The sequence below is a fragment of the Notothenia rossii genome (assembly GCF_949606895.1).
Source record: "Notothenia rossii genome assembly, chromosome: 9".
In the NCBI taxonomy this organism is placed as follows: domain Eukaryota; kingdom Metazoa; phylum Chordata; class Actinopteri; order Perciformes; family Nototheniidae; genus Notothenia; species Notothenia rossii.
The window spans coordinates 51,568,776-51,588,105 of NC_136907.1; the positions used below are offsets into that span (position 1 = coordinate 51,568,776).

At 43.5% G+C, this 19,330-nt stretch overlaps 1 protein-coding gene across 1 annotated transcript in view; it reads left to right on the forward strand.

Annotated features, from left to right (window-relative positions):
• Positions 1 to 19,330, forward strand: part of LOC307017852 (BMP/retinoic acid-inducible neural-specific protein 3-like) — a 41,340-nt gene that overhangs the window by 20,020 nt on the left and 1,990 nt on the right. The window contains exons 4-7 of the mRNA XM_079647718.1: positions 6,280 to 6,497; positions 9,176 to 9,281; positions 15,183 to 15,419; positions 18,704 to 18,926. Of these exons, the coding sequence (XP_079503844.1) occupies positions 6,280 to 6,497; positions 9,176 to 9,281; positions 15,183 to 15,419; positions 18,704 to 18,926 (784 nt within the window). The remainder of the gene's footprint in view (positions 1 to 6,279; positions 6,498 to 9,175; positions 9,282 to 15,182; positions 15,420 to 18,703; positions 18,927 to 19,330) is intronic.

Consider the following 19,330-nt stretch of genomic DNA (forward strand, 5'->3'; position numbering starts at 1 on the left):
GTGGCTTGTCAATGGATGAAGTGACTGCATTCAGTGCTGACAACACAAATGTCAATTATGGTATTCACAACTCTGTTTTCACCAACCTGAAGAGAAAACAAAACGATCTGCTGCGAGGAAACTGCCATGCCCACATAGTGCACAACACAGTGAAGCACGCCCTTGACAAGCTTACTGTAGATGTGGAGAATGTTGTGCTGAAGGTCTATGGCCACTTCTCCATTTCAGCAAAAAGAAGAGAGTCACTCAAAGAATTTTGTGAGTTTTGTGACGTTGAATTCCAAGAGATCCTACGACATGTGACAACCAGGTGGCTCTCCCTCAATCCAGCCATCCATCGGCTGATGCAGACCTGGACTGCACTGAAGTCGTACTTCATCAGTCTAGGAGACGAGTGTCCCAAGCAAGTGCAAGCTTTGTTAAAGCTCAACAGAGACTCAACTGTGGAAGATGAAGACATTGTGGAGATTTACCTTCTTTTCTGCAACAATATACTCTCCCTCTTTGAGGAAGTAGTAAAGAGCCTGGAGAGCAATAGAACCACCTGTGTTGAGTTGTATTCCATCATGGATGAATTCAGGCAAAAGCTCATACAGAGACGAGACGACCAGTTCTATGGGTACCTAACAAGGCAAAAGCTGCAGCGCCTCCTCCCTCATGACGCACACATGGCAAGGGCCGAATTCACTGCATTCCTCAATACAGCCATTTCATATGTTGAGAAATGGTTCGACTTCTCCGAAGAGAACTGGCTCTTCTCACTGCAGCCTCTCTTACTCCAACATGGCAACCTGACCTTTAATCAAATTGAGAAGGTGGCTACCAAACTCAACCTCATCAATAAATTGAAGATGAATGAGCTTTACGATGAGTGCACCACAGCCAATACAATCCTGAGGAGGCTCAGAGAAGAATATTCTGATGCATGGAAGTCCAAGGGTGTGGCTGCGAGGTGGATGGCTGTGTTTAAAGAAGTGGATGTGCCCAACATGCTCTCCATCATGAGACACATCCTGAGCATCCCAGCATCCACTGGATACGTGGAAAGGATCTTCTCCAGAATGACCAACAAGTGGAGTGACTGCAGGAGCAGGTGCTCAGTGGAGCTCATCAGGAGTGAGCTCCTCATTACTCTGAACTTTGAGCAGACCTGTCCAGAGTTCCACACCACAGCTCTGAAAGACAAGGAGCTGCTCAGTGCTGCAAGAAGTAACAAGAAGTACTCCTGGAAGAAGAAGTGAGGAAGAGAGGGGACTGTTTAAACCTGTTCTAACAAAAAAAAGGACATAAAGGAGTTGAGGGAAGCTATGCACTTTATTTTTTATCGGTTTATTAGTTTTATGTTATGCACTTTCTTTAGGCGTATCTTGACTCCACTGGTGGCTCCCAGTTATGAAGCAGAGGGTATGCGGCCAGGTTCAGACTTGGCTCAGGGAGTGATGTTATCAATCTTTTCATTTGTCATTTTGTTCAATCAGATAATCATAACAGGTTCACAAAAGTGTTTCATTTTAAGATGATTCGTAAAAGAGTCCTCAGGCAGGCTTTGTTACAGCTGTTACAGCACTTTATATGCATATAATACAGACTAGCATATGCTCAAGTTCAGCCTAGGTCAGTCTAATCACCCGTAACAAGTTTACAAGTGTGTTTCATTTCATTGTTTTCTGCCTTAAGTTTAATTGTTCCCAAATGTTACACTTAAAGCACATTCTATTGTAGCTTATTTAATTTAGGTGCTGTTCTCAGGTTCAGGCTAGTTCAGCCTATGCACAGTATGTATTTAAACATACAAGTTTACAAGTTCATTGCTAATAAAGCACTTTAAACTAAGTATGACTACAGTAAATGCTTTCTTGACTACCCCTTCCTTACTGACCACCAAGTGACCCCAGGGCCCAGAGGCTATTATGGTATGTGAAATCATGTCAATTATTTAAATCAAAGCATTTTGGTTCATATAAAAAATAGATATATTTCTATGCATTTCAGGAGTTTCGGACACCCGCGCGGCGTGAGGGGTGTTCCTTATTTCTATTTCTGAAAGGTGGCAACCCTAGTGCTTGGACCTATTTTGTTCACAGTATATGTGACCTGCTCCTTCGAAAACACATGTGTGTGTGTTTGTGTATTTTTGCGTTTTGTATTGTGTATTGAAGAAATGACGGCTGTTGTTATGCCTGCTGTGACGTTAAGTTACTCTGTTCTCTACTTGTACTTATGCCATTACAAGCTTCAAAGTTGTATTTATCATCTGAATTTGCCGTAACAAGTTTAATATTCTGAAAGCCAAGACTTTGTTTATTTGAAATCAGATGAAAACAAACTGTTACGGACCCTGCCGTGTTATTATGATTACTATACGCCTTACATTCATAATGTCAGCGGAGGGAGGGGAAGCGGCGCTGCGGAACAGCCGAGTGTGAGTGAGAGCTGTCATCTTCCCTTTACAAGCTTAAAAAATGTATTTATCGTGTGATTTTGGAAATAAAAGTTTCATATTCTGAAAGCCAAGACTTTGTTGATTTAAAATCAAACAAAACACCCGAACCCCGAAAAACTATTTCCTTACGCAAATCCATGTTTATTTTGAAACGAGCCGTTGCGACTTCCGACTGATTTCGATAAAGCGGTCACATAATGCTTCCTTTTTAAGGAATCATTCTGTACATTTCCATTGTTATGCGGATGATACTCAACTATATTTATCAATCCAGCCTGATGAGTCCAATCGTCTAAATAAAATTCAAGACTGCCTCAAGGACTTAAAAACGTGGATGACCTTACATTTTTTGATGTTAAACACGGCCAAAACTGAAGTTCAGTCAGACAACTCACGTGTTTCTTAATATATTTATTATAAGCAGCATATAGTTTGAGTTTAGCGTCTAGGCTCGGGCCTCATTACTCCACAGATTTACAAAGAACATTGAGTGATGATTAGATAACTATCCCCCGAGCCTACAGGTGGAAGCTGGGGTGGAGCTGGGGTGGTGGTGGGGCAGGCAAGCAGCAGCAACATGAAACACAGCAACAGGTACATGAACGCAGCAAAGCAAGTGAACACACAAGTGGCAGCAGCAGCATAGCGAGGCAGAGGCAGGAAGACCTGAGCTTAAATAGAGTGGCATGTTTAAGAGAATGTATTTGGTTGGTCGTAAGAGGGACGAGGTGCGTCACATGTTAATGTATCAATGGTGTTCGAGTTGACTGCCTGAACTAGCTCGCAGGCTTCACCCCATTTATTGTACTCGGCCCAAAGAATCTACGAAACAAACTATCTAAAGATATATCAACTATGGATGGCATTAATTTGGCCTCCAGTGAGACTGTAAGGAATCTTGGTGTTATATTTGATCAGGATTTATCTTTTAATGCCCACATAAAATCAATCTCAAGGACCGCCTTCTTTCCTCTACGTAACTTTGCAAAAATCAGGCATCAAAACGATGCAGAGAAACTAGTCCATACATTTGTTACTTCAAGGCTGGATTATTGTAACTCTTTATTATCAGGGTGTACCAAGAAGTCAGTTAAGTTGCTTCAGCTGATTCAAAATGCTGCAGCATGTGTACTAACCAGAGTTAGGAAAAGGGACCACATTACTCCAGTTTTGGCTGCCTTACACTGGCTCCCTATAGAACACAGGATAGAATTTAAAATTCTTCTTCTCGCCTACAAAGCCGTTAATGGACAGGCGCCATCTTACCTTAAAGAACTCATTATACCCTACTGTCCTACTAGGGCATTGCGTTCCAACTAGGGCATTGCGTTCCAAGAATGCACGGTTGTTGGTTGTTCCTAGAGTCTCTAAAAGTATAATGGGAGCCAGAGCCTTTTTTTATCAAGCTCCACTTTTGTGGAATCAGCTTCCAGTTTGTGTTCGGGCAGCAGACAGCCAATCCGTTTTTAAGAGTGCGCTTAAGACCTTCCTTTTTGATGAAGCTTATAGTTGATAAAATAATCAAATAAGAGTGCATTGACGTAGACACGTTGTGCCTCTTCACCTATACATCTATACGGGAGGCGTGTGGTGCAGTGGATAGTGCCTTGGTGTTGGGACCAGGGGGTCACAGGTTCAAACCCCACTGCAGTCAGCATGTCGTTGTGTCCCTGAGACACTTCACCCCAAATTGCTCCTGTGGGGATTGCCCACAGTATTGAGTATGTAAGTCGCTTTGGATAAAATCGTCTAACAAGTAACATGTAATCTCAGTTCTTACTCTTTTTCCTTACTGATGGTATGTCATTTGGTTGTGTGTGTAGACGGTGGAAGCGAGAGAGGCATATACGTGCCTTGATCCCTGCAGAGTCGACGCACAACTGTTGATTGGTGTCAGTGCATACTAAGGGAGTGTATGTACGTAGACACGTTGTGCCTCTCCACCTCTGTTCCTTACTTCTTACTTGCTACCCCTTTCCCTCAACCTAAGGTAGACCCTCCAGAAAAACGCGATTCTGCGATCGCAGAATTTACCGCATAATCTGCAAAATGGCGCATATTTTTAAAAGGCCGCATATTTATCAAAAGGCTGCATAATCCCCGCATTTTTCCACACAAAATTGAGAAAGAAAAAAAGTTAACTCGTCTTGACATGATGTCATCAGCTCGCGCATCACAGAATGTAAACAACACTGTATAGAGTGAACGTGTGGAGCTCACACGATAGAGAAAACACCAAAATGAAAAAATCTAATCCATCTCATTTACCGACGAACATTTCTACTAAAGACCGGGCAAAAAGTGGGGGGAAACTATTCTGCACCCCGTGCAACTGTGTGTTGGAGCATAAGAGAAAGTCGACGGTGACGACCCACTTTGATTCATTCAAACATTCGAAAATGCTTTCTGCTGCTGCGGACAAGAAAGCCATTCAACTCACGTTCACAGAGGCATCAACCTCCAAAATCCTTTCGAGGGCTACAAGAAACGAAGCGAGTAGCCTACAAGATTGAAGCTGGTCAGATAACGAACGAGTAAATGAAAACAGAATGAGGCGGAGAAGTGTGTGTGTTGTGGGGGGGGTGTGTGTGAGATTAAAATAGCCCAATTGCTTTTACAATAAATAAACATTGAATTTGTTTAATTGAATAGTAAAGGGGTTTAACGTTAGTGGCAGGTTGTGTGTGAGAGAGAATAAATAAGACAGCCCAATATTTTAATTTTTTTTTATTGTTTTCCCCCGCATATTTAGCATATTTCGCAACTTCCCGCAATGTCACCGCATAAAATCACATAAAAACCCTGCATGTTTAATCGCATAATCAAGGATTTTAGCCCGCATAATCAAGGAATTTAGCCCGCATAATCAAGGATTTTTGCTCGCGTTTTTCTGGAGGGTCTACTAAGGGAGTCCATGTACGTAGACACGTTAGTTTTGCTGCTATAGGCTTAGACTGTCGGGGGACACCTTACTTTTTCACTCTGTCTGTCTGTACCTGTGTACTCTCATGTTCCGAATAACCCAGCTTCCCCAAAATTTATTTTTGGTATCTATCTACGCCGGGATCCTGAGTCGTGGCTGATCCTGTTGCTGCGGTCCTGTGTCCTGAGTCCTGCATCCTGAGTCCTGGATCCGGAGTCCTGGATCCTGAGTCCTGGATCCTTAGTCCTGAGTCCTGGATCCTGTGTCCTGGATCCTCTATCCTGTGTTCTGGATTTAAGTCCTGGACTTCGAGTCGTGGCTGAACCTGTCACTGTTGTCCTGCCTGACTCTCATCATACTACTTCCCTGATGGCTCCCACAGGATTGTTGACATCCTCGTGGATTCATCTTCTTATTATAGACACATGCATTTCCAAAAATGTGGTCTGCCTATGCTGTAAAATGTATTATCTCTTCGATTTACACACAGCATCTATTGCACGTCTGTCCGTCCTGGGAGAGGGATCCCTCCTCTGTTGCTCTCCCTGAGGTTTCTCCCATGTTCCCCTTAAACTGTGGGGGTTTCTCTGGAAGTTTTTTCCTTGTACGATGTGAGGGTCTAAGGACAGAGGGTGTCGTATTGTCATACTGATATTCTGTACAAACTGTGAAGTCCACTGAGACAAATGTAACATTTGTGATATTGGGCTATATAAATAAACATTGACATTGAAAAAGATGCAGAGACCTTGTCTCTGCCTTTTCCTACAATCATCCAAACCATCAGTTCTTCGCAGCACTTAATCACTGCTGCGCTTTTATACCCGATCTAAAAAGATACTAATGAAAGGTGATTAGTGCCGCTCTGTCAAAGCTAATGAAGCTCCCCTTCCTTCTATCTCACTGTGACCAGGGGAGGAGTCATTGACAATATTTGTGGACAAAAGGAAGCTCAGCCTGGAGTCTTCGTCGGCGGGGGGCGATGGCAGCCGTAACAGCAACAGGAACTCCAACACGTCGGGGACGGTGACCCTGGAGGCCCTCCACCAGCTGGCCTCCTCCTACTTCACGGACAGAGAGAACACACTGCGCAGGCTGCACCACCTCCAGATCGCATCCTCCGCCATCCGGGTACGTGGAAGGTTGGGACTTAGCTAGTTAGGCTCAAATGTTTTAACATGGCATCCAAGTCACAAACGTTCTCATTTCATGGCAAAATACAAAAACTGACAGAATCTCATTTAATATTTGATTAGTTCTGCCGAGTTGTATCTGAGTTTAAAAATAGGAACTGACACTGCATTAGGGACTTCTTAACTCTGATTGGTTGTTTTCCTTCAAGCATGTAGGAATCATGCAAATGCAATACCGAACACTCGAGGGAAGAGAAACATTACTTTTTCAAAAGTGATCCTTCTCTTTCATCACTATCAGCATTAAGTGAAAGCTTTACAAAAAAACTAAAAGTTACCAACCACACCTTTTAATCACTGAAAAGATTAAATGTTTACCCTAAACTCTTCCTAAAACTGTTAATTACGAACCCATTGCGCTTCCTTGTCAGGATTCATATTGGCTTAATTTGAAGGCTTTTAAAAGAAGATAAAAATGGACTGACAACATCGCAACTATGTTATGTTCAATATGATAGGTTTTCATTCACAATGACAATTTTGGGGGCGTGGCCTTGAAAGTAGAGATAAAGAAGCTTTTGGAGGCAGTGATGCTAGATAATTTCGGCAATTTTTGGGAAAAAAATCTATTTGGCTGTGTATTTAGTTTGGAGAATTTATTTTTAAATCAAGCTAACTCTTGCTGCCTTATCCATGACAATGTTGTATGTTTGGATGAACAGGATTCTTTAGTTGTAGACATGGTGATCTGTTGAAGTGGAGATAATTTAAACAGCTTTTTATACAGCTTGGTTGTTTTATTTGTAACACGTTTTTAATAAACAAATTGTTGGGATTGTGTGTCAGATCTGAATCTGAAAAGTAACCACAAACTGTAGCTTTAAAATAAATGCATTGGTGCTGGAGTACAGTAGCGTAAAATAAACAAAGTTAACATTTATGACAGCTTAAGATACCGTGTGCTTACAAATCCTTTAATTAGAGCCCAGGGAATTAGCATCCATAACGTATTAAATCAGGTAGGATTAAGAACAAATGCATATTTACAGAATTGGCTTGACACCAGGAGATGCACCTGTTGTAGCTGCAGGGGTGCACCAAATATCTCTCCTGTTTTTGTCTCTCTTTGCCGTGCAGTTTATTGGCATGTAAAACTCATGCGTGGAGAAGGAACTGGTACGATATGATTTGCTGTTTAATACGTTTGTTGAACTTTTATAGTAAGACGATCAACCTCATCTTTTCTAAGGACCTATTAGGGGCTAATTGGCTGAAGTTTTTAACTCAGTAGAAAACATGTTACAAAACAATGTTACTCCAAATGTACCAAGCTTTGAAAAGGAGGGTGAAGAAGCAGAACGGGGGAGCAGTGGTGCGTCCTGTACGATAAAACACCAATCATCCTTTTTATCATCTGAAGTGGCCATTAGTGTGTACACATTAATCAGCCTGAGGGGCAAACATAGATGCTAAAGTGAGTAGCCAATGATGAAGACAAGTGCCCTCCCCCCTGAACTGAGAACGTGTTCCTACGGTTATGCATCAGGTTGATGGATTAGAAATATCATTCCATTAATTTCCAGCCAGCCCACTTCCATTCATTTGCCACTTTGCAGAGCGTGTGGAGCTCAGGCAGATTGAAGATCAGAGCGAGAGAAAGGGAGCGAAAGAGGCAGATGAATGCTACATTTTATGAGGGATGTAAAGCTGCACCTATGATACATGGCATTTCATTAAAACCACACACAGTATTGAACATTTTGTGAGAAATAGGACGGATTGGTGGAATAAACTTATGCTAATACCAAGTAAGTTATGTGTTTTTCTGTTTCAGAGTGGCAGAGTTTGAAGGTTCAAAATCAGGATTAATTACAGTTAGAAATAAGCCGAGAAGTGAATCGTTTTTAAGAAGGAGGAAAGTAGATTTTTTTCTCTCAAATCAGAAAAAAGCTTTCTAATTGAAGACCTTTTCAATGTTACTCAAGTGACTCACTGCATTCCAAATTCATTTGAGGCATAAAATGCCTTTGATGAATCCCTTCAGATTTCTTTTTTTTTTTAATAAACGAATGCAATTTGTCAATATGTAAAATTGGTGTCAAAAGTCTCATCATTGTGTGGTTTCTTCGTTTGGTTAAATGCAAGTAAAAACATGATTAGACCCAGTTCTGACCCAACTGAAGGAAGTAGTGCACTTTTTTTACCAGCTCCCGTCGCCAAGGTTAATTTTCTCCCTAAATGGGAATCCAAACTAATTAGTGAACAGTTCCTTCGAGAACAGAGGAACTGTGAACACAAACCAAATTTGAGGCAATGTGCAACTTTGTAATAAATTGGTCCCTGATTAGGACCACAGCAAACAATAGGTTGAAAACACCCTTAAAATATCCACTGTGATGTTCTCAGTTTTTAGGGGGGGCTTCCAAACACACGCACCACAAATAATAACTGACTGGAATTGGGAAAAAAAAGAAAATGTCTTACAAATCCTTAACGGCTTCAATAATGTTACAGGAAAGGCTCGTAGCCATGTTAGGATAACAACAGAGCTAGTTTCCAGTCCATACCACCATATTTAGATCCAAAAAACAAAGAATGCTGCTGTGGGGATGACTTGAAGAAAAGACAAAGATAAGATACAATACAATCATTCACATTCTATTAATTTCCTTGCAGGTGACAGAAACCAGAACCGGGCCGCTCGGATGCAGCAACTATGACAATCTGGACACAGTCAGCTCTGTTCTTGTTCACAGTCCAGAAAACAAGGTTCAACTGCAAGGTAAAACCTCCTTAGATGGCAATGGTGACATCGGGAATAGCCAAATATATGAATAGTCATTTAATAACTGCAATAAATAATACATCCAGCATGAATCTATATTTTAGTCAACACATCCCATGAAACACCCAAAACCAACAATGTGTGAATCCTTTTCTCAATCTTGTTTAGCCGAAGGCAGCCACAATGCGATTATTTAAGACACTAATCCTTACAAACAGGAAATATTCTGTCCTCTTGTTTTACAAAAAGCTCAGGAATGTCCTAAATACAAACTAATTTCTATTTTTTAACATTACTCAAAGAGGAGTAAGTAGTGCATTTCCCTGGGACCATCTTCAGCTGTGGATTAATACACATTTGATGTGTGTGTGTGTGTGTGTGTGTGTGTGTGTGTGTGTGTGTGTGTGTGTGTGTGTGTGTGTGTGTGTGTGTGTGTGTGTGTGTGTGTGTGTGTGTGTGTGTGTGTGTGTGTGTGTGTGTGTGTGTGTGTGTGATCATGGTACTGACAGAACATTTAACCCAGTGCAATTATTTGGCTCATCTATCTAACTTAAAATGGACCTATCATGCGATATTTGAATAATATAGTGTAGGACCATACCTATATAAGGCATATTTATCCTTTTTTTTTTTTAAATACCAAACAGATCATGCATTTTAGCCATTCCTCATTTCGCTGAATTTAACACTGTCTTTGCATGGGTTGATTCTGTGAGAGCAGCACCATCTACAGACCTGGCATATGTATTACAGCGTCTCCAGCGCTTTCGAACGGCAATGTCCGTGGCTGTGTGCATTTTGCATGATAGGTCACCAGGGATGGGTATCGTTAGGATTTTATCGATACCGGTACCGGTACCGGTACTGCTTATCGGTATCGGTATTTTTCGATACTCTTATCGATACTTTTCAATAATTTGGTGTTAATAAACTAAAAAAAGACAAGGCGATGTGCCTGCAAGACTGCACCCAGGTAAACAAAATATTTTACCCGTGCGCAGCAGCTAACCTGCCTGCGAGCCTTCGCTCAGGTCACATTTACACACGGCGCGGCTGGAGCCCGCTAGCACTATTAGCACTATTAGCACTAGCAGTATCGCTAGCACCGTTTAAGATTCAATGAGTGTCTCGTTTGCAAATGCTTCATTAAGTTGCTTGTGTTACCCCCTTTACAAGCAACTAATTGAGTACATAGATTGCACCTTGTACTATCGCCACTACATTTTTTAAAAGTGCATCCAGACCTTCGATCGCTTCGCTCTGTCCGCCATGCCTGCGGGAGTCTCACAACAATAATAAGAGCGCTGTTGAGAGAGATGAGGAGTGGCATTTACAGTGGCCAATCAGAGGGGTCTCAAACCGGATACATCCCACGGGATGAGGGTTCCCAACCAACCAGAATGGTTTAAAGTTAAACTAAGGAAGTAGACGTAACAGATATAACGATAGCAGCACCGTTTGTCCAGCGGCTTAACGGTATACCGATATCGTACAATCAGGTACCGGTATTGACTTAGTACCGGTTCTCGGTACCCATCCCTATAGGTCACTGTGAGCCTCTCCGCTCACACAGGGTTCAAAATAGGGACGGAAAGAGCAGGTTGTTTGATCACAGGCGTTTATTAGCTCCAAACAAAGTATACACGGGTCTCAAACGTTGCCCGTGTGGGAACCTTCACAGGTCCTTTGGCGACCTTTCAGGATCCCGCCTACTGCAAAACAGACCAGAATCAGGTCACGACATGGCTTTTATTCCGTCACTGATTACCTGATTCCGATCAGCTGTCTGGCCTCCGGCCGAGCCACTCCCTTCACTCCAGCAGCCGGCGCCCTAACCACACCCCGCTGCCACATACCCCCACCGCCCGACTCAGGCCGGGATCCCGCTGGCCGCAAGCTGACTCTCCCCCCCCCCTCCGCCGAGCGAGAGAGGAAATCAGCCACGACCATCCGGTTACCCGGCCTGTGGATCACCTTGAAGTTGAAAGGCTGTAACGCCAGATACCACCAAGTGATCCGAGCGTTGGCATCCTTCATGCGGTGGAGCCACTGGAGCGGGGCATGGTCCGACCAGAGGGTGAAAGGGCGCCCCACGAGGTAGTACCGCAGGGCGCCGACCGCCCACCGTATGGCGAGGCACTCCTTTTCCACCGTACTGTAGTTCACCTCCCTCTGGGCGAGCTTACGGCTAATGTACAGTATGGGGCGGTCGACCCCCTCTAATTGCTGGGACAAAACGGCCCCCACCCCACTATTCGAAGCGTCGGTCTGCAACACAAAAGGGAGAGAGAAGTCAGGAGAATACAGAAGCGGCTTACCACAGAGGGCTTTTTTAACCCTCTCAAACGCCAGCTGACACCGCTCCGTCCACTGGACCGGATCTGAAGCACCCTTTCGGGTCAGGTCAGTCAGGGGACTGGTCAGCTCCGAAAAGGACGGGATGAACCGCCTGTAGTAGCCGGCCAGCCCCATGAACCTCCTGATCTCTTTTTTTGTCTTGGGCGCCAGACAGGCTGAAATGGCGGTTGTTTTCTCTATCTGTGGCCGCACCTGCCCGCCGCCCAAGTGGTACCCCAGATACCGTACCTCCCTCCGTCCAACCGCACACTTCTTCGGGTTGGCCGTGAGCCCCGCCTGCCTCAGGGACTCGAGCACTGCCCCCACCTGCTGCATATGCTGCTCCCATGTCTCACTGTGAATGATGACATCATCCAAGTAAGCAGCAGCATATGCAGAGTGGAGACGCAGCACCCGGTCCATGAGCCGCTGGAAGGTGGCTGGAGCTCCGAACAACCCGAAAGGAAGTGTGATGAATTGGTATAAACCATACGGAGTGGAGAAGGCCGTTTTTTCCTTAGACTCTGAAGAAAGGGGAATCTGCCAATAGCCCTTGGTTAAATCTAGCGTCGTGTAAAAGCGAGCAGTGCCTAGCCGATCCAGGAGTTCGTCGACCCGGGGCATTGGATAAGCATAGAATTTGGACACCTCGTTCATCCTGCGGTAGTCCACACAGAACCGGATTGACCCGTCGGACTTACGTACCAGCACGACGGGGCAACACCAGTCACTGGTGGACTCTTCTATCACTCCCATCTCTAGCATAGCCTGAAGCTCGGCCTGAACAAATTTCCTCTTGTGTTCAGGCAGCCGATAGGGCCGTGAAGGAATGGCCACGCCCGGGGGCGTTTCTATGCGGTGGTGTATGAGAGAGGTGCGCCCTGGCAGCGGAGAGAACACGTCGGCAAACTGCCTTTGCAACGAAGCAACGTCTGCTCTCTGGCCCGGTGAGAGATTGTCGCCACAACAGACCGGGGCTAATTTGATGCTTTTAATGACCTCCGGTCCCAACTCATCTCTCTCAATCACCGTGCTGGCCAGAGAAACAGACGCCACCTCCCTCCATGCTTTCAGGAGGTTAAGGTGGTAAATCTGTGTTGCTCCCCCCCTGTCAGAACGCACCACCTCATAATCTACGTCCCCCACTAGTCGTGTGACCACGAAGGGTCCTTGCCACTTGGCGAGTAGTTTAGAGCTAGAGGATGGGAGTAACATAAGCACTTTATCCCCAGGTGAAAATTGTCTCAGTTTCGACCCTCTGTTGTACAGGCGCTGCTGACGTTCCTAAGCCTGGAGCAAATTCTCCCGTGATATCTGCCCCAGTGAGTGGAGTTTTGCTCGCAGGTCCATAATGTACTGTATTTCGTTTTTACTGGTGCTTGGACCCTCCTCCCAGTTTTCCTTAACTAGGTCCAAAACACCCCGGGGCTTCCTACCAAATAACAGCTCAAAGGGAGAAAATCCCGTGGAGGACTGGGGCACCTCCCGCACTGCAAACAACAGAGGATCTAGCCATTCAGCCGGTCAGCGTCCTCGAAGGGGAGGGCCCGGAACCGGCGGCGATGTCCCTCTGGCGTGCTGCCAAGCCGGTCCAGGATGGCCTTCCTCAGATGTCGGTACTCATGCCGAGAGGCTGCTGGCAGGCTGTGGGCGGCTAGCTGCGCAGCCCCAGATAGCAGAGGCAACTGCCCACTCCTCCTCCGGCCACCCGCACGCCGCCGCTGTGCCCTCAAAGATGTCCAGGTAGGCCTCCGGATCGTCCTCTGACGTCAATTTCTGGAGGGCAATTGAAGGCGGTCAGGCCGGGTTGGTAGCGGGATCGGCCTCCCGAGCGGCCGGACGCTGCAGCAGCTCCCGTAGGAGAGCCCGGTCCTCGCAATGGCTCGAGGCAATCCCGAGCAGAGCCTCGCTCTGCTGTCGCTGTAATGCTGTGGTGATCTCCTGCATGTGGGCGAGACGATGGAGGGCCTGACCCAGCGGGGTTTCTCCTTCCGACATGATGTCCCTGTTCAGGCGCCACTGTGAGCCTCTCCGCTCACACAGGGTTCAAAATAGGGACGGAAAGAGCAGGTTGTTTGATCACAGGCGTTTATTAGCTCCAAACAAAGTATACACGGGTCTCAAACGTTGCCAGTGTGGGAACCTTCACAGGTCCTTTGGCGACCTTCCAGGATCCCGCCTACTGCAAAACAGACCAGAACCAGGTTACGACATACTTTTATTCCGTCACTGATTGCCTGATTCCGATCAGCTGTCTGGCCTCCGGCCGAGCCACTCCCTTCACTCCAGCAGCTGGCGCCCTAACCACACCCCGCTGCCACAGTCACCATTAAATGGAAGGAGTTTCTCTCTGACTGTCATTCGATTTCCTTGACAAATGTTCATCCGATCGATTTCACACTTGGCGGCAGTATTGCAGAGGACCCAAAGCAGTGCACTGTTGAGTCTGAGCTCTTCCTTTTGACTTATTTATTAGTGCTGGGTTATTTAATTGATTTTCAAAGTGGGATCCAGACCACCAAAGAGGTATACACCTTCTCCCAGGTGTTTGCCAAATATATTCTTTAAATTATACAATTCTGATGTATTGATAAAAAGGTTCATATTTGAAGATGGAGAACATTTGTGCCAATTTAACAGGCATATTGTAACCACTACTACAACACACCTTATCTGTCACTTCCTTTACCGTACAATGACCCATTCCAAAACCATGCTAAGATATTAGCATGTTAGCTTGGGAGAACGGAGCAGTTTTTAAGTGACTCTAACGTAAAAGTTAGCTAAATAGGGAAACATGACAAGGTTTTAATTCACTTTGTTCATCTATAATAAACTGGTCTGAAGTATCTATGTTCAAACGTTCTAGAATTGAAACAGTTCTATTAGCATCGAACGAAGAGCTCTATCCTGAGCTAGCTAATGGTACAATCCAGCCAAGTATAGGTAGCCATTAATATTTTCATCTCACATAATCACAAGCCTTGATACGGAATAATAAAATACTTCCTAGTTGTAAATGCTCACTACAAGGTCTGTGCAATATCGATCCGGAAAGAGACATTGCCGTAGTTTATAATGTTTATAATATAATGAAAAATATATAATTTTGTCAAGCCAAGTGCAATTGTTACATTTTTATTGGAGGGATGAGACTACTTTAAGTCGTAGAACAAAACATGAAACTATTATAAGTTTTTGTAAGGCACAGATAAATATTAAGGCATCTAACCAAAAACAAATTTCAAAAACTGTTGACTTTGAGTCAAGGGTACCAGAAGTGGCAAAATGCTAACTTATTTCCGGGTTTGATGACTATTTCCTGCACAACTCTATGGAGTTCTATGTAATATGGGTAACGTACTCAGGTTTTGGCTACTTGACAGTAAGATCAATTCACTCTTGTTTTTTTGGTCTTTTCATGGACTTAGGGACTGAAAAAACAAAAGAATAGAATATCACTTTTTTCTTTAATTTGACATGACAAGAATAACAATGTTGACATTGTTTATTTTGAACATGACCGTCACCCATTTTCATCCAGTCCTCTACCTTCCACAGGGCTGCAGGTCATCCTACCGGGCTACTTGCAGAGCAGCTTCATTCAGGCGGCTCTCAACTACATCGGCTGTAAATCTGAGGGCCATTTTGTGTGCCAAAGCAGCGACTGCTGGTGTGAGTGCAGCGTGGACTTCCCCCAGTGTAACTGTCCTCTCTCTGACCTGCAAAATTTGGAAAGCAACCTACTGCGCATCAGAGACAATGAGAGGGTTACTTACCAGGAGTTTGAAGAATCCGGTGAGTCAGGGGTTTTAAATTACTAAGAAATACCAAAATTGGCCCTGAAAATGTCAGCTTCAATAGTGCTTTCAATGAACCACAGGTGGAACATTGGCTTTCCGGCTTTTAAAAAACGCTTGACTTTGGATTACAGGCTATATTTTGATAAAAGATTATACATTTAAACTTGGAAATAAGAGTTTACTAGAACATAAACACATGTCTGGTTTTTGTTCTCAGTGCATTCTTGGCTGTCAAACTCTGGCAGCTACCAGACGCTGAATCATGAGACCTTTCAGTCAATGTAAGATTATATTTATCAACTCCACTGATCGTTTCAAAAGTCTATTCCTACCAAAGTGCTCTTGGGAATCACAATATAAAGTTGAGGATAACCTGCTTTCTTGTCAAAAGTTAAACAAAAAGTCCCTTCAAATACTATAGAATTAATATTTAGCAAATCATTTATTGTTTTTTCAGTATATTTAAAAGGGGAAAAAAGCATATTACTCAAACCTCACCCAAAGATGTAAAATGTTAATCATTAAAGAAGAGCTGCAAATGGTGTTGCTAACCAGCTGGTATGCTAACTAGCAGGTCACATGAGAGTGGTATACATCCTCCTATAGTGGGCAGTCAATCAGTATTTTTGCTCAAGTAGCCTATATTACTGAATTGCACATCTAAGGGAAAGACTGTACTTTTTATTTCACTACATTTTTCTTACAACGTTATTAATACATCTACAAAGTAGAAGAGAAACAAGGGAGAAACACATTTATTTTTAGAATATAATGATTTGCTTTAAAAGACCATCCACCTAGCTAGCCTAACGACTAAACAGTACATTTAAAATGTCTCTGCATTGGTTACTTTTATGCTAAATAATCAAAGTAAATGTTGCTGATTATACTAATTAAGGCTACCTCTACATACATTCTATCAAAAAGATGAACCAAGAGAGAATAATAATGATATGAAGATATGAAACAATAATGCAACATGTTTTGTTACTCCTCCGTGTATAGCTGCATTACAGTTAGAGCACCACTGAGCTTTTCATCATGGTTGCTGAATGTAACGAATGTTACGAAAAGCCTGGCCTGCGTCCAAGCAACTAATATTGTATGACTGTGTCGATATTGATTCAGTAGTATAACTACCCTTAACATACTGTCCCAGAGAGTGAGTGGCCCGACTGGCCTTTACACAAAAAATGAAGCATATATTTGCAGCAACGCTGATTGCTGCTAGGTTTGAGGCCTTCTATAATAATCAGCATATAATGGACAGTGAAACTAAAGCGGCCCTATTATGCTTTTTGGGGGTTTCCCTTTCTTGTAGAGTGTTATATAGGTTTTGTAAGGTTACATGTATGGTCTGTAAAGGCTGAAATCCCTGTATTCCTTCCAGAGGGAGTTTCTCTCCCACACTCGGGCTAAAACGCCTCCATTGCACTCCTTTGTTTACTTGTGTAACATAGTGACATCACTATGTTACAAGTATGTAATAATTGCACTCCTATTGGCTGGCGATCCAACACATTGTGGAAGGCTAAGGGCACGGACATCTCTAAGCGGTCGACCAATCATAACAGAGCCGGCCAGCTAACCAATATATGTAGCAAATAAAGAGCTTTTTGAACATTAAAGCATGGAGACACAAAATACAATTATGAACCTGAAAATGAGCATAACAATATGTTAGGGTTAGGGTTATGGACTACTTGCTTTGCAAACTATTTACATGCTGACATTTGTTATATTCATTTACCTAATTTCTATTTTCCATGCTTGTAATTTGATTACTTAATCTATCCAATATTAACTATAGGAAAACGTCTCGGCTTATATCAATTTCCGTGATTGCTGGCCTATATAAGTAGCGGCGTTGATTTGCATTTAAATGTAATAATTTCATCTGTAGCGTTTCATTAACTCACTCCTACCCCTTTGCCTTTATGCTATTTTTTCCTCTGCTAAAGAAACTCTAAGCCTTTTTAAAGTCCTCCTCCTTACTCCGAACGGTTTTCACCATACTGTAGCAGCTCTCTTAAGGGCGGATGCTTAGTGAAAAAACTCTGATCTCTACTAGAAACTTAACTGTGAGGGAACATTTTTTAAAACGTAAGAATTTAAGGAATTTCCTTTGAATTTACATCACTGGGAGCAATTCTTTGTATAGGATTTGTATTATGAATAAGGCCCCGTAAGATTATTAGCCTGAACTGAGACTCATTAACAAAGATATGTGCAGCAACTCTGATGTTTTGTAGCAAAAATTAGGAGTAAGAACCTGCTGTTGGAACTTTATACCACTATAGTTCCACGGTAGGGTGTTTGATGTTGGATGAAAAACACAGTAGCGTACTTTTAATAACACCCAGCGGTTTTAAATTAAAGGTAGGGTAGGTAAGAATGGAGAAACCAGCTCGAGTGCGCTAGAATTTGAAAGTACACAACCGAAAAAAAAACGTTCCCTTCCTTCAGACTTCCTTACAGAGTCCCTCCTCCAACACACACGAACGTGCACAATGAGGGCACGAGATAAGTTTGTGCACAGATGGAGCACAGATGGAAGGCTGACAGGCAGGTAGGCCATCCAGTTATCAGGCAGATAATTGGTCTTGCTTTTTACAGCGCCACGGCTTCCACAGCTTCCACAGATGAAATATTTGTATATATTTATTGTCAAAGCATTTAATGTATTCATTGCTATCGGGATGTTAAGAGCATTCCATGGAATATAACAAAAAGTGTTTCTGAAGTGAATTACCTACCCCACCTTTAAGTCTGTTTCTAAAAATAAAACAATATATAAAGAGAAAGTGAGTGACTGCACTGCTTTCAATTGAGCAGATACTTCGTTGGACACATGTCAAATTCTTTCTTGAAACATGTCAGGGAACTTTTCAGACATATCTGTTTATTTTGGTCTATTTGACACATGGGATTTGAGTGAGCGTTGCTGAAGGCAGGAATCTTTCTTTCATTGCTATCATGTATAGTTGCCTCAAAGGTGGGTAGCAGTGTATGCTGGCAACAGGTGGTGATTACCATATATCTTTTTGCAGAAAGATAATTTGTTCTCTGAGACATCTGCGTTCCCACTTCAAAAGAAAATCACAAAACATGCTTTTCCTGGTATGTTGCAGCTGTTATTTCTCCTCTGGAGCTGTTTGCTTTTCTGGGACAAACAATCAGGAGTAGACAGTTTATTTTCCGGGGGTATTGTTACCCCGCGGCGCATCGCCACAGGCAGAATTTTACTTATTCATGTTCTTTTTTTCCTCCTTCTACCAGAGGAGTTCCAAAGCTTTGTTGGGAAACTGCCAACCCATTACGCTGTGAACACATCTGTGGTGGAACAAATGTGGAGGATGGACAGCAGCCTGCTGCAGCGCCACCGGCAGCTGGAGGCCGGCAGCAGCCAGCTCCTGGCCAAAGCCCGCCGCACCGTTAACAAGCTCTTCAGCCTCAGCAAGAGGTGCCGAAAACAGCCCAAAATAGTCCTGCATAGGGCAAGGTAAGAGGCGACACGAGAACAAGTGGGGGTGGGGGGGTGGTGTATTTATACCACAGCCTGTTAACCCAAGGTGCTCCCAAAAAGCTTATAATTATGAAAATGATTTATGGGCCAGGCACAGTGAGAAAGCAGCAGAGCAGGACGCTACTTATTAGAAAGCACTTGAGGCAGAGCAGTTGTGGAGTGAGATGAAAGGTGGTGGAGGGTGAGTTTAAAGGGGCCCTATTTAGCTTATAAGGGCTTTCCTGTAGTGTGTTATATAGGTTTTGTGAATTTCTAAAAAGTAAAGAGCTTTTTGAACATTAAAGCATGGAGACATGTCACAGTAGAGGCACAACATATAAATATGAACCTGAACATTTACCTAATATGCATGTCTATCATCATAGAATATGACCGCCCAA